The sequence below is a fragment of the Parasteatoda tepidariorum genome, chromosome 10 (genome assembly GCF_982258835.1).
Source record: "Parasteatoda tepidariorum strain Cologne lab strain chromosome 10, Ptep-v5.0, whole genome shotgun sequence".
In the NCBI taxonomy this organism is placed as follows: domain Eukaryota; kingdom Metazoa; phylum Arthropoda; class Arachnida; order Araneae; family Theridiidae; genus Parasteatoda; species Parasteatoda tepidariorum.
In genome coordinates this window covers 27,357,857-27,381,480 of record NC_141764.1, presented here as the reverse complement: position 1 = coordinate 27,381,480, position 23,624 = coordinate 27,357,857, and the positions used below count along the sequence as shown (strand labels likewise).

Genomic DNA, 23,624 nt, shown 5'->3' with positions numbered 1-23,624 from the left:
TTTGTTATTAATCTAAACTAATTTTTTTTCTTTTTCTTTGTATTTTCAACTTTTTCTTAATATTGAGCAGGAGTGAAAACTTAATCCTTCATAATTTATCACCTATATTTTAAAAAAAAAAAAACAGATATAGTTAACTACATTTACTATAAAGTAGTTAAAGTTAACTGCACCCTTGACCACTGGGTAATACTAAATTTTCAACTGCTATTTTGAACCAGTTGGCTACACAATAGATGTTAAGAGGCAACAGAAGTAAACTTAGTAGGTAAAATTTAAGTGAATATGAAAATCACTAGCAAGACTTATAAAAATGAAATATTCAAGAAAGAGAGATTACATCGTCAAGCTCTTTAATTTTTCTCTTTGCTCTCTCCAATTCCTGTTCTGTTAGCAACTGTGTTTGTTTCAGTGATGCTAGCTCTCTCTTTAATGCGTAACTATCTTCTGCTTCCTGAGCTCTAGTAACCTGACCCTGGACAAGGCGATCGGCCAGCGATGCACTCTCCTGGAAAAGCATTAAAATAATTGTAAATACTAATTAAATTAGTTCTGTTCTATTTTAATAGAGTATTTCTTACTTTGTAAAATTAGTTAAGAAGGTTACAGAGATTAATAATATCAAGAATGATTTCTAAAACCATTAAAAAAAATTTATTATTTTTCAAATAAAGCAATAACCGTAATACTTGGAACCAGATTAATGATGGTAAAATTGGTTTAAACGTTAATATACTACCCATTTTAATAAAACTATGCAATGTAATTATTAACCAGACTTAGATATTTCCATTACAGTATCAAAATATAAAAAATTTAAATAAAAGCATTAAAAAATAAATTATTAAAATATAAAAAATTCCAAAATAAGGATTATAATTATAAAACTAATTCAAACTATAATTATACCAAGATTTTTTTTCCAGCTTTCATAACCCAGTAAATATTAAAATGGCAAAAAATACCATTTTTATGTTACATAAAATCAACACATCAATGACAAACTTACTTTTTATATGTACTCTAACACTTCAAACTAAATTTGACAAGAAGGGTAAAACCAAAAATGTGAAATTGAAAAAATGCAATTCGGCTAGCATTTTTAAAAAAGGTAATTACATATTGAAACATTTAGGATTTTAAATTTAATAGAAATGTTAACAAACAGCAATATAATGCGTTCCTTACTTGCCAGCTTATTTTGATGCAAAGTAAATAAACTATAATTCATCACTTAGTTACAATAATTGGAATACATAAGACTATTCTAAATGAAACAATCAACAAATGAGACACTTATTTAAGCAGAAAAAAAGAAAAGATTATAAATGCTGATATATTTTATAAATTACACAGGCAGCAATAGAATATACTTCCAAAAAAAAATCATGATTTTCAATAAAATACCATTAAGACTAATCGTTAGTAATCAATTTATAACTCTGATAGAGTATTTATTTTTAATTTAAATGAGGTTTAAAGTTGTGAGAAATTATTAACACTGCTTCAAAATTAAATAAATTTTTTAGTGACTAAATTAAGAAAAGAATGCTAAAAAATTTTACTTGCACATCAGTCTTCCTTTTTTATCAAATAGATAATTTAAAAAAAAGATTTTTTTTTTTTTTTTAAAAAAATGTAATTACCAATTCTAAGTTTTCTATCCTTTGTCTCAAAAGCTTGTTTTCTGTTCTTAACCTCTGTAACAAAAACAAATACTTCACATTATAATATAGAATTAAAACAAATTTTTCTTTCAAGTTGAAATTTTTTTAATACATTATAAAAATAAGTTTTAAAAAAACTTACTTTTATAACGATAGACAAAATATAGATATAATTTTGATATCAAAATATAGATATAATTTTGTGAACATATTTCAGTTGAACATAACCGTCAAAGTATCAGAACTAATACTTAAATGTAAAACACAGTTAAAAAAAAAAACATTTTTAACAAAATTACCTCTACCCCAAGTCCCTAGTACAGTGTACTACTTTTACATTGAACAGCATAAATTCTATGAATCTTTTATATACATTTCATCCTAACACAAACATAAAACAAGACTGATAATATTCAAGTCATTCAAATTAGAAATGAAATTCTATATGTTTACCCTAAGCTCTATCATTTCTTCTTGCTCTTTTGCTTTATATGATGTATAATCTTTTTCTAATCTAAAAAAAATATTACAGGAATTAAATTTCAGTCTGAAAAAAAATTACAGACTAACACAAACAGATGGCCATAAGTTACAACTACTTTATGGCAATCACAAAGCTAACAGTTTTTCTGACTTTATGAAGCTAGTACTCAGTGAGACTTGTAAAAAAGATTGAAACATGAGGAATTAATTATTTGGGGGCAATTTGTGACACATTTTGTCTAAATAAAACAGCTGTTATCAGAACATGAAATAAAAGTTTTCAAACCATACCTATTAATAAATACTTTTCTCATTGCTTTCATTTTATACTTTATTTTATATGAAACTCAGCTGATATGTATTTGTCTGATACAGATTTTAAAATATTTATCTAAATATATATACTTAACTTTTAATGGACTGATTCTAAAAATTAACAAAATAAACAAAGGAAATATATTAAGTACAATTTCATGGAAAAAAAACTATTCTCATTAATTTTGTTATGAAAAATTTTGATTTAAAATGATGAAAGATATTTCAGTTACAAATAATATCATGTTAATGCCAACCTTCAATAATTAAAACTAATAGATGTAATACTAATAACAATGTTAATTGCAATAGTTAATACTAAAAGCATCAGCATAAAATTATTTAACTCAGCAGAGTTAATTATCAAAACAAACAAAAGATGTGCATTGATTTATGGAAAAAATTGAAATTTCTTAGTAGACATACGTTGAAAAAGGAAAAAAAGATTTACGGATTTAAAATATTCAGTCAGGATAATATTCATAATATGCATGGATTTACTTTCTAACCATGCTTTAATGCTTGCTGCAAATTTTTATAAGAGATTTCGGAATAAATTACCACGAATAGATAAAATTCAAGGTAACCATAGCAAATGCCATAACCTCCATTGTGATAGTGAAATCACTATGCATCTTTTAATGATAAACATAATTTTTTTAAAGTTAGCGTAATTACTTATATTTTTCAAGAGTTTTTTTTCTGTGTTAAAACACTTACCAATTTAGCTGTTTGTGTTTGTAAAAATGGTGGTACAAAAGTTTCAACTAGAAAAATGTTTGCCATACTTAATTACAGCAAGAAAGTTGCTCTAAAAATGATTAGTAAGTAGCTTATTAATGTTCCCATACATATCAAAGCAAAATTTTATTAACCATACAAAATAAATTCCCCAATTAAGCTTTATATTTAGAGAATGTTTTCAAAGCAGTTTTGATTACACTAAATATTTCTAAACTACAGTAATATAATATTTCATTATTACTAACGACAAGAAGAAACGGCACTGTCATGTAATGGAACGCATCTGGAAAATATGATATATTTTTGAGGTAGCTAAAATATTAAGAAAACAAAATATAAAATATTAAGAAAATGGAATAAAATTTTGAGAAAAATGGGAATAATAAATTAAATATGAAATAAGCAGTGGAACAAAGAACTGTTTTAAAGATATTTAATTTAGTTGATTCGATTTCTAAAATTCGTTAAATTTTCTTTTAAACTGTTGAATAACTTATTTGTCTTAACTAGATTATATTTTTATTCTCAATCCTTTATTATTATTATTTTTCAAAATGTCCTTAATTTTTTTTATTTGCCTGTTGAATTCATCTTCAAGATCCATTAACAAGATTTAGAAACAACGAATTTCATTCTCTGTTTTTAGTTTCAACCAACACAACATTTCAAGGACAAAGTGTCTTCAATATTGCAAGTGAAGCAAGAATGTTTGTGCGCAAAAAAAAACCAAAAACAATTGATGAACATATTTTCACACAAAAGAAAGATAAAAACTATTTTAAACATATAAGTTTAAATATGGATTATCTATTTATCAATAAAAAACATAAATAATGATATTAAAGAAAGTAATAAAGCTTTTAAAACAATAAAATGCCCCATTCTCTTAAGTATTTCATTTTTTAAGCCAATGCATCGTCACATTACAAAACTATAGTAATATTAATTTCAAAATAATTAAAAATGGAAGCTAAAAATAAAACAATTGCTAACGGATTAAACAATTTGGTCTTAAGAAATTTTAATAACTAAACAGAGAATTTATACTATAGAACCTAAGATATATTACAATCAAGTTTGAAGAATACATTATGATCACTTGTTTGAATAAATAATTAATATTGCAAAACATAATTAAGTTGATAAACAAGTTTATAATATTTATTAAAAAATTCACAAAGTGAAAACTGTTCAGAGTACATTTTGAAGAAAAAGAAAATTATTAATAAGGAAACAAAATAATTTAAAAATATTTTACTTCACACATAAATGAAGATTAAAGAAAGTTTAAAGAAAACTATGAAACTGCAACATTTATAATGGGAAAATAACAACATTGAAATTATAACAATAGCATCTTACTTTTTCATTTTCTTACAACTGTATTTCACTTGCATTGCTAAAGAAATTAAGTAGTCTGGATCGGCTTCACATTTGGCAGGCATTTCTTTTTGGAAGTACTATTTTAAACATAAGAAAGTAACAAACCATGAATTATTCATCATTACATACTTTTAGGATTTAATAATTTAATCTAAAAATGAACCTACTCGTAACATTCCTTCCATATCATGTTGTAGCAAATCTTCTTTGCAGTATTGTAAAATTGCTATTCCAATTCTAAAGATCATTTCCATACCCTAGAAAAATAGTACAATTTATTAAGTTAGCGTAATAGGCTGAAGATATTAAAATGACCTTTTCAAAATGCTGAGTTTTCCAAGTTTCAGTTCATTTATGATTTCACAACAAATATGAAACATTGATAATTTTAATGACGTTTTTAATGAAAGACAACAGTTTTACAAACAACTTTCTGATATTTTGACTAATTTTTTTTAAAAATTGGGGGGGGGGAGAAACATTGCAATAAAATTTATTCAAATTTAGACCAGCACACTAAACACAAAGCAGGAAGGAAAAATTTATCTATGGGAATAATTATGTATGATATATGTAAGGTATGATTATAAAACATTTTTTATACATAGCAAACGATTTTATCATATGGAAAAGAGATATTATGCTTCTAAGAAGGTGAAGTCCTCTATAAATGTGTGAAATGCATCAAAACTTGGATCATCCTTAGAAAAAGTACATAGAATATATTCTAAGGATTACAAATTATAAATTTGAATTAGCAACTGATGTAAGTTCTAATAATTTCAAATAAAATTTACAAAATTTCCATCTAAGGGGAAAAATACAGCTTTTTCTGTGCCACTATTTAAGAGTAATTTTTTTGTTACAATGTATTATATCTTGGAATGCAGTTTTAAAGCATGTAAGTCATAGTTAATACATTTCAAATTACAATGCTGTGATATTTAAAGTCAAAAAAATTTTCAGTTAAGACTAAAAAAGAGGTGAATAAATAAAAAATGCATATAAAAAATAACAAAATGTTATAGAGTGTACCAAAAAGTACTCAAGTCATTAACTGCACGCTACAGTAAATTAAACTACTTTATATATCAAATTATAGCTAAGTTATTTATATTACAATAATATGATAATAAACAGGCACAAAAAAATATTAGAAAATCATAAAAACTCAATAGTCCTATTTTTAATAGAAACGATTTCACATACAAATAAATATTGAACAACATCAAAACATTTGGAAAGTTTAGTGGATATAAAAGGATGTCCCTATTTAATTAATGAAAATCTAATTCAGAATGCATAAAAGAATCAAGAATTTACAAGACATGCTTTTTTTATATTAAAAACTGTCATTCAAAATAATTTGGCAGAAAAATTTAATATTTAATACTTACAGCAGACTAAAACATGTTAATAAATACTGAAACTTAAATGTTTTATTTATGCCATTTAATAGGCACTATAACCAAGTCCTTCTGATAAATATGGTGATTATGAAAGTAGTATTTATAAAAAAAAAATAATAATAAAATTTTACTTGCACACCTCAGATAAGAAAAGATCCATGACCCTGCAGGCTAACTGGAGGGAAACAGAGGATGTAAATAATGTCAAAAACCAAGAAGAAGCATACATGGACGTATGAAAACTTTGAGCTTGGAAATGCATGTGTAATTCTGGAATTTGTTCCTACAAAAATAAGTACAATAACTGTGTTAAGGTTACATAAAATAAAAATTTCCTAAAGTAAAAAAAAGAAAAAAGTTAAGGATGCAAAATTTTAGATAACTTTTTCAATTAGCAGAAGAATTTTCTGTAAATTTATTGAAGAAATGAACTATATTGAATAAAAATTCATCAAGAGTTTTTACATTTAAACAAGCAATAAAATAAATTAAATTGTATGAATAAAAAAATGTAACGGTTAATTATCAGATGATTACTATTACTAATATTTTTTAAAAATTCAGTAGTTAATTTAATAGTTTCATCTTCAAAAAAGTATGTTATTAGTACTTCGTAAATTAGAACTTACATTTAAAAATGAAACTACCTCAGTATTTAATTTAATAGGCAAATTTGAGAGAAAAAAAATTTCACCTGTTGAATAACAATTATTATGTGATAAAAAGAAATGCCAGGTTTTGTTTAGAATTTAGTTTAACATTATTAGATAAAAATAAAAGATTAAATACAAAATACAGGCTCTAAAAAATAATACTTCATAAATAATAATTTAAGAATAAATAAATAAATGTATCAATAAAATTGCAAAAATAAATAAAAATTTGGTAATATTTTTTATCAGGATTTTTAGTCACAGATTAAGAAAGAATAAAAGGTACCTGAACAATACACTCCAGCTGATACATGCATAATCCTAGCTCAGCCATGCTAGGTTTATACATTTCTCTTAATCTATAATCTTCCATTAATCGTACCATCACAACAAAAGCATCTTCTTCAGGCATCTAAACATAATAACATTTATTATGCATGAAGAAATTTCCAACAAAAAATTAAAAAAAATTAATACCTCTTCACATAACAATCTTTATCACAAATTTCATTAAGTAATAAGTGATACAAGCAATAAGTTCTTCCAAAAAAGTTATCCTAATTTATCCATACGCATTAAAGGCATAAAAAATAGCCAAAAGAGTTTGAGACTTTATGTTCAAAAATACTACTGAATATAAAAGTTTTCTTTAGTTATGCCTTAATAAAAATGCTCTAATTCTAAACTGCGATACTGGGACACATTTAAAGAACATGCAAGCAGAGCTTCTTGGAAAACCTCTACATGCATAGAAAATACAATATACTATACATAAAAATAAAAGTGGACAATTTTAAAATAAAATTTCATTTTTTGATTTAAAAAAAAAACTTCTTTTATAGCTCCTAGTTTTAAAATAGTTTTGAACATGTCAATGTGATACAAATACAGAAAGATAATTGCTAAAAAACTTCAAAAAAGAATTCTGAAAAGTTGTTATAAGGTGACCTATTAAGTTAGAACATGTGTTTCTGAGAGTCATTTCCTCGTATATCAGGAGGGACATCTCAAAGACTTCAGAGATAAAAAAGACCTTGCTTCTTGCAAACTAAAAGGGCTCTACTAAGTAGTAGGCCAAGCATAGTTTGCATTAGGACACTCCAAATGCCCAGTTTTTCAATAGATGTCTCCCTTTGTGGCTTAAATGCGTAGCTATGTGCTGGCACTGTTGTTGTTGATATGGAACTATTAAGCTTTTGTTTCTTCCAAACTTACAGTTAGGTTTGTTTCTGCTTTTCCTTGTACATGCAAGAAAAGAACTTCCATTCAGAAATTTGTAAACACATACTTAAAGCCTTCATGCTCACTCGCTTGATATTTCAGATCTTGGTTTCAAAAATTAAAAATAAATAAGAACTTTTTTTGATCACCATGTAAGAAAAATATATAAAGACATATTTCACAAATAAATTACAAAATTTTTGAAAAATAATTACAATTTGTATTTTCCAATATAAATTTGAAAATAATTTGGATTACCAAAAGTAACAAAAACACCCAGAGAAATTTTTTTTAACACTTTTCTGAAATAATCAACATCAGAAACATCAAAATAAATTACATACCTGTAGCAGGAGCATTCCTACAATGAAAGCACTGCCCTGACAATAGCCCACTTCCCTGTCATGTAAGGAGTATGCTTTCATAACATTAAATAAGCTTTCTTGGCCAGGACCATCTTTTTCCCTGAAGAAGTCATGCTCTGGATAGGTGCGAGCAATATCCCTCAATATCACTTTTTCACATGGAGAGGAACTTTTCAGGTACTCGGTGTATAGTTCTCGAGCGGGGCAGGACTGAGCATTGCACAGTAATTGCCACACAATGTTCCTTATGTGGTTGGGAATACCTCTTCGCACCAGATCCTAAAGTTTGTAAATCGAAAATAATTAAGTTTGAATGATGTTAAAAAGACAGAATATTATTAAGATAGATTGAATTTTCCCGTTACTAGATATATTTAATAAAGATTGGTGTAATTTGTACATGATGGATGATTTTTGTAAATGAATAATTAAAAAAAAAAAGTTTATTGAAAATAAATTTGAATTTTAATTTAGGGGTCTTGGAGTCTAAGTATTACATGCATAGTCTAACTAAGTCAAATAATTTTGATATTTACCACACAGAGTTCACCAACTGACAGTATATATAAGTTTTTTTAATTAACACTCATGGTAAAAAGACATTCAACTTTTAATCTCGACTTTTTGAAAGGATATAATTTATCATTTTAAAAATTCTGTGTTATACCATGAACCCCAATTATAATATACACATGGAACTACAGGTACAATGAGAAATCATAATCACCTAACAATAGTAAAAACTTAACTATGTAAATTTTCTAAATAATAAACACAAAAATAATGTAAATAAATTATAATAGAATTCAATTAATTACGTAAATCCACATAACATGTGGTTAAACACCTATATTTAAAAATTACATAATAATTCGTATTTCCTTAATTTACAGATCATAGACCTTGATTTGTACTAAACTATTAGTCTTGTTTTTCACAAAACAACAACGAAGGAAAAACAGGAATTAGAAAAAAAATCTAATTTCTTTTAAAAAATGTATTTTTAATTATAAATATAAGAAACTATCAATTTAATAAATTTAATTTAATAATCAGAAACGATAACTCATTTTGATGCTAGTTTAAAAAATACTTAGGCATTCAGTTGAAACTGTTAAAAAACTATCTCCAAAATTTTTAAAGACTTTCTTTTTTCATTATTTATTTAAAAATTAAATTTCAGGTTTGAAAATCATTTTACATTAATTATTCAATTTAAAATCATATCTTTATATTGACTGATAAAATTTAATACGAACCACAATTTTCTTTTTTGAACTTTTATTAACTAATTTGCTTATGCTGGAACTCATTTAAAGTATAAGTGGAAAGCATACTTCAACTAACATCATAGATGGAAAACTATTTTTCCATGTGTGATTTATACCACCATATGTTAATAACTTCAGAAAATAAAAAATTAATAAAGTAATCAATGAAGAGCTTTGTTTACATAAATGTAGGTAACATGGTTAAAGGTTAACATGGGATCGAGAAGAGAAGCTAATTCAGGGGAACTATTTTCTCTTCTGTGTTAGGTGCTCATTCATTTGATCATTTTTATACAGTTCATCTGTAGCCATACACACAGAATTTATATATTCAGTTACAAATAAGCATAGAAGTTCAAGTTTATGGCCAATTGTTTACAAAAGGCCAAATTTGAAAATCTCTACCCCACCCTAAAAATGATCTTAAAAATTTAAAATAATTTTAGATAATAAGCTAAATCAATTTTTTTTTATAAATCAATCTAAATGGCAAAAAAAATTTGACAAAATATTACTAGAAAAAAAAAATGATCCTATAAAAGGTGAAACAAATTATATACCTACAAAAATTTTTAACTTAATATTATTAACTCTGAATACGAGCTTCACCTTAATTCCATTAAGGGACTGTCAGACTATGTAAATAAAGTAGGCGACCCAAGACAATGGAACTAGGAAAAATTGGGCTTGGAGCATGGTACAAAATGCAACATGTGCAGAGGTGCCACATATCTGACAAGCTCAAGCAAGAAGAAGAACTCTGAATACAGGTAAAAAGTTCGAATTCTGAGCGAACTGAGAGCTGTAGCAATTGGGTGGAGACTTAGAGAGTTAACAGTTATATTCTAAAAAAGAAAATCAAGCAAAAAAAAAACTTTTCAGAGGAAAAAAATATTAATAAAATTTTATGTATCAAATACATAGTACAAAACTATTTGATTTTATTAAAAAAGAAAATTAAAACAAATGATATTGAGAAATAAAAATTAATAATTCAGATAAGATGCATAGAAATCTGAAGATAAATTCTTAACCTATAATGTTTATAAAAAAAACAATGTTAATTGAAAAAAGAATTATTTAACTGCACAAAATGTGGTAAAATTAGAGACAAACTCTGTCAATCCGATTCAGCCTTACTTTGACAAATGCGTTTTTCTTCTTGAAGTAGGTCTCCCATTCGTTGACCACAGATCCCCATATCTGCCAAACATCTTCTCCATCCTCTTCAGCATTGGCACTTTGTTTGCTATCACCAGAGGCTACTGAGACGAGGCTAGTACTGGACGACTTCCTAGAATGCCCGGACGCAAGGGAATTCAGGGACTTCGCATCTGACTCCAGAAGTCTGCAATAGAAAAGGCAACGTTAGATGCGCGATAGCACAAGCACATAAACAATCAAAACCGTAAGTTTTTTTTAACGAAATAAATCTCAGCTATAAAAACTTAAGTTTAATCATCACTGTCTGTGCATTAAAATATTAGGAGGAATCATAAATAACTTCCAGTAATTCTTATAGCTCAACTATCCGATTTGACTTTTAAAACTAGAACCGAATCTACAACTTTAAGACCAGTCAGTCTATTTTAGATTTAAACAAATTATTTTGAAGAAAAAATTTTTCTTTTCGTGTAATTTATTAATTGAAGAACTTGGATCAATTTAATGATCAACAGCATTTGGAAATTGCATAGTAGAGCGTTTTACGCCGTTTTCTTCTTTCTTTAATTATTATTGAAGTTATACTTCTTATGAAACTTCCAACAAGGTTGCGTTAAACGTTTAACGCCATTTTATTGGCCGGGAAATCACGTGGTATGATCCAGTTTTCCCTCATTCATTTCCATATTGTTTTGGTTCTCACTAGCATAAAAATAATAAAAGTATTGTTTTTCTATAAATATTTTTTAAGTTTGATTTGATAGGGTAGTATTTTTTATTTTCAAATTTAGTGGATAACAATTGTAAAAAATGAGTGACAACAATCCCACGGACAATGCGACGGATTTAAGGTTATGTCAAGGTAAGTCTCTTGTGAATATCAATTGATTGTTAGGTTTTCTCTTCTGAAATTACATTATGACGCATTCACATACATTATTAATACATTTTCCAGGGCGAGACGATGAGGCAACCACAAGCACTTCCACTGGTTCAAGAGGGAAAAATGCACAATATTACCGTGATTACAGAGCACGGAAGCGAGCAAGAAAAGGAGTCGTTGAATAGAACTAGTGATCCTTCTACGACTGCTGATTCTTCTACAATTAACGTCGCAGGTCGCGGAGTTTAACTTCTTCAGCGAGGAGGGACTCCACGCACTATTTTTTATTATTATAAAACATATGACGTAGATGACAATCGGTACCAGGTAGATAATTAGATGTTTCTCTGGAGTTAGCTGTTGTTTAATTGGAAAAAAAACTAATAAAATACGAGTAAAATATAGCTGTTGTTTAATTGAAAAAAGAACTAATAAGATACTAATAAAATACTTCTCTTTTTCTAGTAGCATTAAAAAACAAGTAGTACTCCCAAATAAGCACGTCTGTTAAAATTTTAATCAAATCGAATGAAAATTGAAATTAAACCCGCGTGTCTGTAAAATGTTCTTTTGGGAAGACGGCAGAAAATTTGCGAGTGCTTTATTTTGTCCTTAATGCATCAGTGAAATAAAAGTTGCATCTATTACGAGAAATTTCAATTTACACTTATAAGAAAATAACTATTACTTTTTTGGAAATTTTTAAATCGGTGGTAATGAATAATACTTTTAAAAATGGCAATATCTTTAATCTTTTTGTTCAAAACTACTTTTAAGTATTCCAATAAAAATTACTAACTTTTTGACATTTTCCTTCTCGCTAGACATGATTTAAGTAGTATGATTTAAAGTAACATTCAAGTAAAATCTTTTTTTTTTTCCGCTTGAAGAAGTGTGTGGATAAATTTTGATTTATTCTCAAATACAACTCAACTAATGAATTTATACTAAAAATTACAAGTTTCGAATTATTAGAGCCTGCTTATAATTATATTCAAATTCATGATTTTCGTTCAAATTCATGATTTTAAATAAACTAAAAAAATAAAAAATAAATTTACTTTTCTACGAAGTTACACAAGGTTTAATAATGTTTATAGAAAAAAATATATTCAACAGTTATTGAATGTTGTAAATTCCATTTCTAAAAACAATCGAAAATAAATTTTAATTAAAAAATTATTTTAACCAGTACACATTTAAAAAGTGAGTAGAGTGTTTTCAATAAAAATACTTCGATTATATTCGAAAAGCTTAACTATTTAAATAAAATTCCCAGCCTTTTCTATGATACGAGACACAAAATCAACGGGCATATTCGGTTTGAAATTCATTATTTAAAAAAAGTTGATTATTAAATAATTATTACTATGTCAATTGCAACAGTGTGAGTTTTAGGATTCTAAAAAAATTAAGCAAACAAATAAAAATTTTACTAAGTAAGAAGGTTTACAAAATTAATAATAGGATAAATAATAGGAATTACAATCAAGAAATAAAATAATCAAGATTTAATATAATAACAAAAAGCTAATTTAATTTTCTAAAAAGACTTTACTTCACTTTTTTTTTATTATTATTATTATTATTAAGTGCAGTTTTTATCACGCAGTTTTGTTGTTAAAACGTTATCGAATACAAAAGCAATTTAAAAATTGTTTCACAAAACAGTGTTTCCACTTAATTATAACGATACAAAATTTTGTAAAAGTGTCACACATAGTTCTTTTACTACAATGAAATAGATTTACTGAACAGTAATTAAATAAACCAGAATGGAAACTTCACCTCTCGGCACTATTTCGATAGTTGCAAGCACGCCATGGGAGAAATCTGAGTGCATTGCGGAAAAGCAAATTACAACTCGGTATCATTTTGTGTTCGCAACTGTCTTATCTTTCAAGTTGGATTGTACCTGTATGCATGCTACGTTTTTCTCTGTCCCAAAATAAATATCAATAATCCAGCAAGATAATATATTTAGATACACTTAATTGCACAAAGTGAAATAAATACACACATAAAATATTAAATTAATAAAATTAAGTGAAGTAAAACTATCATTTTGAAGACGAAACAAACCCAACAAAACGTTATAGGATTCAGCACAGGAAGTAATCCTTCTTTATCTTGAAGTGTGAAAAATTTATGCAATAAAATGCTCTATACGAAATATATTAAAACAAGCTTTCAAATTTAATACTCTTGCAGATAATACTCGACTTAACACAATAAAATAAATTGTAATCCAAAAATTTATATTTACATGGCTTACTTTAAAACAAGAAACGTAAAAGCGTTTATTTGAAAAATATGTTTTTCTTCGTAATCTAAAGTACTATTTAGGAATAAGATACGGCAAGTAAATAGGCTAGTTTGGGAAGCAGGGTACAAAATTTTACACCAAAAAAAAAAATTTTTTTTAAAGTTTGAAAGCAAAATTTTCATTTTATACATTAAATTTCAAAGATAACTGGTTTAAATGCCTTTAGTTGAATGAAATATTTAGAGAGTAAAAAATTATTTATTGTATTTTCTTTTTACTGATTGTATTATTTAAAAATGTAAATATGTCAAGTCAAAGAAAATAATATTTTTAAAAGATTTAAAAATGTGGCAAGACAGCATAAAATAAAATCACATCTCAAACATTAACCGTTTTACCAATCCGTAAATTGTTATTCTATTAACTACGTCTAGACCTTTTTCAAAAACACATAAGAAATATATATAATAATAATTTCATAAGAGCACTTTCTGTAAAAGTTTTCTTTATTTATTTATCACAAATGTTTAATCTACTCCTGAAAATTCAAAATGCAAATAATTTAATTTTTAAAAAAATATTTTAAAAAATTACTTTACCGGCAGATAACACATAAGTAATTTTTTCATTGATATTTACACACTCACTGACTTATCATTTGATATTTTAACTAACTTTTCTTCCTTTACAACTGAAAAAAAATTTTTTTTTTTAGCTATCCTTTCTATATAAAAACTGCAAAATTGTAAACAATAAAAAATTTTTAAGATGTTTGCCATTTGCTTGTTTTATATTCGCTTGTGTATTTTTTTCCCCCTATCTACTAGTTTTATTCTTTTTAAAATATTTTAATTTGCAGTCTCTGATATGGACCTATTTATTCAAAATTGGTTCTTTTTATTTTATTTACATAACATTCCTTTTGTTTGCATTGAAATCTTTTGAATAAAAATGAGTAAACTGGAAATAATGAAAAGAACTAAGAGCAAAATATTATTCCGTTATACTTTGAAAATATGGAAAATTCCTCTCTCTGAAACTCTTTTTTGTCCTTTTTTCTGAAAAATTTATCTTTTTAATCAAACAGAAATAGTACTTTCAAAATGATTTAAAACATACTATCGAGTAAATAGAAATAGACGCAAACAAACAGTTGAAAAAAATTAAGATGAGTAGCAACATAAATATAAAAAGTAATGCTTCGTCGTAGCAATTCCAGAGCGATGAATGAATCTCATTAATATTGTTTATTTGAACACATTTGTTTTTCTAACTTCAACTTCAGGCTTTTGTCCCCTAACGCATTGCGCATTCATATATTCTAAAAGGAATGTTTGATCAGCTCACAAACTATTGACGTAGAATGATTTGTTTCTCTAAAAGCGTTACTCCTGATAAATCTATTCAAATAAATAAATAACAGGAACCAAAAAAGAAAAAAAAGAAAAGAAAAATAAGAAAATGATTTCAAAATACATCAGTGTAAAATTGCACTAACTTATTCAATTTTTTTAAACAAACAAAAAACTTTAGAGTAACGAACTTACTTCCTTTTTTTAGATAAAATACAGAACATTAAATTAATTTTTTAAGTTATTCTTTAATGAAATTAGCTATTTTTAATGAGTTTGGAAGTTACTTTTTCATGATTGTAAGTTTATTTTCGCTTGATTTGTAATTTTAAAAAAAAACAGCTCTTATTCAGCTTAAAAAAATTTTAAATTTAATATTATATATTTTTTTTTCATTTTTAAACATTAGGCTTTTGAATTAAATAAGATAGACTACGACATGGATTATGGAAAGTTTTCATAACTATTATACTATTCGTATAAAAATTTGTTTAGAATTAATTATTTTTAAACCGTTGTTAAAAACGCACATCAATAAATGAAGGGATTTATTATAAGATAGACATACCGCAGTTTCGATTTTTTAATTTATCACGAAGAAAAATCTAAATCAGTTCGTTTTAATAGTTTTTAATGAAGTAAAAAAACCATAATGTTTATAGTGAAAACATGCATAAATTAGGTTTGACAGTATCCTGATATGACTTTTTTAAAATTGAAGTGTTTGTTGAAAGAAGAAACAATTCACTTCAATTAACAACAAACTTGTTACCGCATTTTACTTTTTCATTTTTTTCTTTTCTTATAATCACCCTTTCAAACATAGCTTAGGGAATAAATGAAAACGAATTTCATACATACATAGTAGTAACTGTAATACTACAGATTGTTGCTTTTTCAAGTCTCGAGAAAGACAGCTAAAAGTTACCTTTTTAATATAAAACGGTAAGAAGAATCAAATAAATATTTGAACATTTCCTTAATAGGAAGGGTTACACAAAAATCGTCAAAAAACAAATATACGTTGAAAAATTTTAGTCACATAATTTTATAATAAAGCAAATTAGTTATTTTTCATTAAAAAAAACGAGCATCAAAGTAAAGGTTAGAAAAAGCAAAATTACCAATGGCAGTTGGCAGCTTTGAACAGCCCTTGTTGAAGCCCCTTACAACAAAGCTGTCAACTACAACTAATTTGCTTTTTGTAAAATATTTACAGACAATTAAAAACTAAAGCTTTCAGAATGTTTGGTATTTTTTGCCAAAAATTAAAAAGCTTGACCTGACAGAAGAGAACTGGAACAAAGCGGCCTTTTATATAACTAATTCATTATACTCATTTACATGTAGTGTTGCGGAAAAAATCTTTAAATCAAATTAACAAAACAAAGAATAATATATTATAAACTTAACACTAGAAGAAATTTTCCCAAAATACTAGAAAGTTGGCAGATTTGGAAAAATAGTTTTTTTCCGGTACGTCATGCAACACGTTTCGTCACAGCAGTTTAAAAGGAACTACAACTAAATTGAGCTTTATTTGTATTTGAAATAGCTTAAAGCATATTTACCTTCATCAAACGTTAAGAAATAAATAAATATACAAACATTTAGTTAGAAAACTAGCTTATCTAGATTACATGCTAAGAAATTGTTTTTTCAATTAATTTATAGAATACAATAATGCTTCAACATTAGTAAAACAGATTTTTACAGATATCAAACATGTTTCACTTACCTCCGTCCCCATTCCCAAATGACGCTAGATAAAGATGAACTTCTTGATCTTTGATAATTCTCCTCACAATAGAAATGATCCTCACATTGTACTGACACAGATCGCGACCGTATGATATTCTCATCAAAGCTATCAGGTTCTTCAAATTCGATTGCCATTATATTTAATCAGTTAAGTTCATATTCCATGGACGCATTAAATCTTCTTTAAAAACGAATATTATCGGTGAGAATTTTCCTTGCTGCCAAATCATTCAGATTGAACGTTCTTTACGTAAGTAAAATAAGTCACCAGTCTGGCGATTTTGAATGAAATAAATATACCATCTGTTTTTTTTTTCTAAACATAAAGGGACGGTTTATTTTTTCAATTTGATCGGGTTATCAGCTATCATATATAGTCAATTTTGGGAAAGGTAGTTCTTCCATAACTCAAACGCCAAACAGAAATCAAATGCCAAAAGGAATTTTCGATTAGGGCGCTCATGCATACAAACTGATATAGATAATGGAACAAAATCCACTACCGTGCAAGCAAATCTATCACCTGCCTTGCAAGGAAATGACAGGCATTGAAAAATGCAAGGGGTGGAAAACTATTGATCGAGGCCCTCCAATTTCTCAAAATGGAATCATCAATATTGAATTAGGGCAGCAAAAGTAGCTTTAACTTCTGATCAATGATTGTAGCAGTTTCTAAAGAGCACTTCCCAGCGGCGTGGTTCTTTTTTGCAGAAAATACTTATTTTTTGTAAAGAAAATAAATATTGCCACCAGCTTATTGTTTCTGACACGCAAAATGTTCAGAGATAGTTTGCTTAAAATTGTCTTTCTGGGTCACGATATCAAATATTCAGAATAATATTCAACTAAATTATAGATCGTTCTATTTTGAAGATCTTGACCCATAAAAATAGAAAATTTATCCAAAATAAGAAAATAACATCGCACCAAATAAAACATTAAGTGGTTACTGGCAAAATAATTCCGCTTAACTTAATAGATATCAAATTGTTTAAAACGATTTCAGAAACACTTCAAAAACAGTTTGAATCAAAAAAGAGTGAATAAAAAGTAAATTAGCACATTGAATCAAGATTTTCATTAAACAACCGATAAAAATATCAAATCACATAAAGCTTAAGTGTAGTGCAGATAAAATAATGAATTTTAATTTTATAATTCTTTTTTAACGAAAATCCAGTCGTATCTTCAGTAGAACAGTCAACTTATTTCATTTCATGATTGCCTTTTATAACAAATCCAATTGAATCGTTTGCTGTAAAAATAAACAGTTAACTTATTATATTTCATGAGTCTTTCACCACAAATCCTATCTGTACAGTTAGCCGCAAATAATTGTTTTATACCAAAAATCCAATCGTATCGTTTGCAGTAAAAATCAACAGTCAACTTATTTCACTTCATGATTGTTTTTCACCATAAATTTTATCTGTATAGTTAGCAGCAAAAAAATTTTTTATCTCTTATGAAAACAGAATTTTAGGCAACTTACAAAAGATGAAGTAAGACGGCACACAGTGAAAGTTCTTTAATGAAACTGAACGTCTATCATTAGAGTGAACAGATTAATAAAGTAGAGCATTATACAAACGAGATATCAAAGGCAAACGATCAAAACAAAAATAATAACTCTCAAGACCTACTTGAGAATTAAGACAACAGCTGCACTTTCGAACTCTGCGACATAAGTGCCTCTCTAGAAACAAATTCTCCATTGAGTGAAGGGTTGAAAGAACATATTTTTTTTAAACTTTTGAAGTGCAACGCCTAGTAGTGGGTCACGGCTCGCCTTCAGGGTTGTTCTTTTAATAATGAAACTGATCTCAGGGCTGCGTTCAACTGAAATAAAGATTCCCAGGAATGGATTATTAGAGGGTGTTGCTATGGTAACATTCAGAACGCCCAGCAGCCCCGATTGAATATTATAATATACTTCGGTGAATTAGAAAGCGCAAACATAAGAGACAATAAGATTTTTCAAACGTGTCAAAATTTGTAAAAATGAGATTTACTGTTTATCATTTTTAATGAAAAAGAAGCATATTTCCGTGTTGCATAAATGGAAAACACATTTATATTTGTCAAGTAGTTGATACTTCCTACTGTATTCTAACTTGGAATTTCAATTAATCCGTTATAGTTAATGTTTTTAAATATTAAAATTTGATTGTGATTTTGATAAATGAAAATAATAACCTAATAAAGTAATTTTGATTATTTAGAAGTTATTGATTTAGATATTTTTGATTTTTTTTAAATTTTACGAATACTAGTCGTGTTTTATTTTATTAAAAAATACTTTGAAGTGGAAAATAAAGAATTTTATTACAACAACTGATTTTGTAACATATTTATATAGATTTTACATACGATTTACTAATTCTCTTAAATGTTCATTTTTAAACTTATATTGTTTTTAAATGTAGACAATGAGACATATATGCTATAGCTGTTGAATGATAGCTTGTTTTATAGCGTTTAATATAATTTAATACTGTAAATTTAAAAAGTAAAATCAAAAACATTTTAATAGTCTTTTTAGGACAGTTTGGTCGAAAAATAGCTTCCCTTAAAAATTATTTAATAAACAATTCAAGGTACATTAAGACATCTTATGTTAAACAAATTGATCTACAGCAATAATTTGTATTGAGTACAAATTTTCCATACGTATTATACAAAAAATGACAACAGAGATTTTTGATACCAAACTATGAAACAATAACCTTTTCAAAAAATGAAATATAGGAAGTATATTTCTACTTTCAAAATTTAAAATGATTTTCAAAATTTTTGCAGAATCTATAAACTGTCGCTGCATAAATGATTTGTAATACTTAGAAGATTTCTAAATATAATCTATACCATTCAATATCTATAACTATATTAAAATATAGGACACTATCTGTGAACTGTGAAAAAACATCTTAATATTTTTATTTATTTATTAAGGAGCTAAGCTTCTTACCAATCCCCTTCACAATAACTGTTTCCTAGCATAAAACAGTTTCTTCTACGAAAGTTGAAATTATTCACTTAAAATACATATATTATAGAGAATTCTGTTTGCTTATGCTTGTGCTTGCACTTTCCACGTGCAACATTCCTTTATTTAAATTAAATAATTATTATAAGTCAAATTGTATTCTTAAATAGTATGACAAATCTCGTAAGATTTTATTTTCCTTATGATTCTAATAAGATCTATTAGAACATTAATAAAAAAAATAATAAAAAATGATTGTATTGTTTAATAACCATTTTTTTTTCTGAAATAACATATAAAACAAGAGGTACATTGTTATAACAAATTTGGTGAGTTCACAACCTTAATTTATAATTTTTGCTTGCCAAACAGGTTGATATATTGAATATATTTTGTGCATGCATCACATTGCCCATGAAGCTGATCGTTTAGTTCCAAATTAATTAACGAATCAGTTTAATAGTAATTTATAAGAGTATATTAATGCAATTTGCACTAAAAATTAATAGTAAAACGGTTAATAAGCTTAGACACTGATTCAAATAAGCTTATCCCTAGTTAGTATATTAAAGTAACCCTAAATTTAATCGAGTTGGCATGTTTTTTATAATAGAGAATGGATATTCATATTAAATAATCGTAGTGGTAGTTATTGACGCAACAGAATTTTATCTGGTAGAGAATTCGTTGAACGGATACTGCCGTATTTACGAAAGACCGGGAGAGCTGTATTAAGTTCATGGTTGTGTGTATGGTCTCTCCTATGTTGCTAATAGCAGTCGAGAGGGTGCAGGATTCCGTTGTGTGCAATGGAGACAGAGATGCAACAGCGCGAGGAGGAGGATGACGCAGTCACAAATACCAAGTCAACTGTTCATTGTGTTCCATCCATCAAATTTGATGTTTTCATATAGGCGTTACGTTTTTTGAGTGGGGCATTACTTTTAGATGCAGACGAGTTCATATCACGTCCGCAGGTCATCAAAGTGGGGGAAGTAGCTATCGACAGAACTAGCCACCTTGAGCGACCAACTTGGCCAGCTTTCAATATTATCTTGCACAACACATGAACTTTAAAAGAAACCAAGCTGAATGCACTGCCCAACTTTATTTAAATATTCTAATTATTCAACCCCTCCTGCAATCCTAACATCTTAAATAGTTTTAAACAATATATTAACTAAATTTGTTTACCATTCAACTATTGCTTGCGGCAATGCCCACGCGAAAATACTTCGATTTCAATTATATCTATTAAGAGATGTTCGCGATGTGCCAAAGTTCTTTATGTATTAAATTTTAGAAATAATTAAAAATCTGCCGAACAGTCATTAAATCACACAAACCACAAGTACGAGTTCGGGATATTTTAGCATAGTAGACAGCAGAAGTATTAAAATTATTCCAATGCTCCATTGAGCAGTATTACTTTATTGCGCACCTCTCGAGCCATAACTTGAGTGTCGTATAACATACCTATGCTATTACTCGATCGCCGCGGACCGGTCAACATTTGATATAGTTTGTCTCAAGTAAGAACTCCCCTAGCTATTCTTCTGAACCCGTAGCGGTGACTATAGTAACGAGTTATAACTATTTCAAGTAGGGGTGTGGGGTCATTGTTTAGGACAGATTTTGACTCGGGTCGGTGAGAGATAGGGAATCTTTTTCTTCGGCCTACTTTGTTAGCCCTAGAGTGAAAAGAAGCTACCCTCCATGAAATGCACTATTCTTGTTACCATAGCAGCAGGCGGCCTCAGGCTTTTTGGCGGAGGGGAGTTCTTACCGTAGACAAACTATAATTTTACAGCGGCCCATTGAAAAGGGACGTTAATTGCCTATATTTAGATAGTTTTGATATAATAATTTCAATGTAATTGTATTTAAACATGCCTTCAAAACAAAATACAGTTACATGAGCGATAATGGTCCGGATTTGGGTACGGATTTTAGTTTTAAGTTTATTTTAGATTAAGTTTCATCTCAGCTTTCAGTTAACCTCTTGTCCATAGAAAGTCGCACAAAACTGAGAGATATACACCATAGTTAATAAAATGGAAATTATTTAATGTTCCTTGGGCGGCCCGGTACCATTTGATTTACGGATCGATGGTTGGGAACCACTGCTTTAGACTTCAAAAATATGGTCCTAAGAACGATCGAAAGAAGAGAGATCGAAAGTTTTAACCCCTTACTGTTAATTTCAATCTATTTTAATCGCCTTTGCACACTATTATTATAAAATTCGTTTCATCAAAAGATGTGGAAAAAATTTTTTTAAAATTATTTATATTTTTTTATTATTTAATTTGTTAATAGACGAAAAAAAACTGAGCTTCAAGGTACACACATTTTTACATAATTTCTAACTTAGTAACTTTTCGAATGACAAAATTTAAGACAAAATCTATGAAGTATTTTAAAGTTAACTCAGTTTCATAAGATAGAATTATTCTGACAAAAAAAAATTATGTGTCGTTCTATTTATTTCGATCAGCTTTAAACAATAATGGTAATAAACATTGAGGATGAGGTAATTATTTGATAATAGAATGTAATAAAACAGGTTCCAAACAAAGAATTACTTTCACAATGCAGATGAACTCAATTACATTTAAATATTTTTCTTATCAAAATACCATTTTGTTTAGAAACAATATATATTTGCGTCCTTAGCGTCCGAAACGTGACGTCCCAAAGGGGCAAAAGGACAAGATTTCAAATTTTGCACGCATCGCGAAATCTGATCTCGAGATAAAGTTCAAAAGCGTCTACTAAAAGAAAGTGCATAGAACAACATAAATCTATTTTGGATTTATTTTAACGTGAAGAACATAAAAAATATCGTCTGCAGTATTATGTCTCAAGAATATTGAATTCCCTATGCACTTAAAATCCAATTTACTAATGTAAATATTGGTGATTAGAAGGGATTCTACTTCAAAAACAGAAAACTAAATGCAAATTTAAGTTTTGACTTTCTCAAAGATGATATTGGCAAATTAAATTTGGATTACATAAAAACGGCGTTGTGGTAGGCATAATTGCAAATCGATATCTAAATTCAGAATTCATTACGGGCCGTTCAAAAAGTACGTACATCCCGAAGGGGGGGGGGAGGGGATTTGCTATTATGTACGGTTTTGTACGATGGGGAGGGGGGGAGGTATTATACAAAGTACGTACTTTATAAACATACACCAAATTTAAATTTGACTTTATCCTACACACTCAAGTAAATATTTAATTTTATTTAAAACATAATTATTTTAATTTTTATGAAAAAGGGGGGTAGACTAATAAAATGTACGTACTCTAAGGGGGGGGGGGAGTAAGACCTTAAGTACGGTAATGTACGAAGTGGGGGAGGGGTTTAAAATTTCTCCATTTTTGTGTACGTACTTTTTGAACGGCCCCTTAGTCAATTCTCTTCTTATTCAACGATTTTGAAAATAATTTTAAAGATAAAAAAATTAAGTAATAAAAGAAAGCAAATTTTTAATGAATTTTTGTTTGTTATCAAAAGTTCAGTTGTTACCAAAAGTTCTCATAAATACTTGAAATTTCATTTTAATTGCTCGCAAACATTATAGGCTTTTTTTAAGGAAATGAAATTGTTTAGAAGCTATGTTTTAAATAAAGAAGTACTGATATATATTATTTAAAAAATAACAATTGCTTTCATGATTTTTTTTCAAATA

General features: G+C 27.5%; 1 protein-coding gene across 9 annotated transcripts in view; it reads right to left on the bottom strand.

Moving 5' to 3' along the window:
* Positions 1-23,624, bottom strand: part of LOC107439384 (ecotropic viral integration site 5 ortholog) — a 130,312-nt gene that overhangs the window by 9,500 nt on the left and 97,188 nt on the right. For 8 of the 9 annotated variants that reach the window (XM_016051960.4, XM_016051959.4, XM_016051961.4 and 5 more), the window contains 9 exons: positions 10,652-10,859; positions 8,220-8,519; positions 6,941-7,066; positions 6,141-6,284; positions 4,760-4,849; positions 4,572-4,669; positions 2,121-2,181; positions 1,647-1,700; positions 341-508 (listed from right to left, as the gene is read on the bottom strand). In XM_016051960.4, the coding sequence (XP_015907446.1) occupies positions 341-508; positions 1,647-1,700; positions 2,121-2,181; positions 4,572-4,669; positions 4,760-4,849; positions 6,141-6,284; positions 6,941-7,066; positions 8,220-8,519; positions 10,652-10,859 (1,249 nt within the window). Of the gene's footprint in view, positions 1-340; positions 509-1,646; positions 1,701-2,120; positions 2,182-4,571; positions 4,670-4,759; positions 4,850-6,140; positions 6,285-6,940; positions 7,067-8,219; positions 8,520-10,651; positions 10,860-16,914; positions 18,751-23,624 lie in introns of those variants that run through there. The other variant, XM_016051963.5, reaches the window with a different exon arrangement.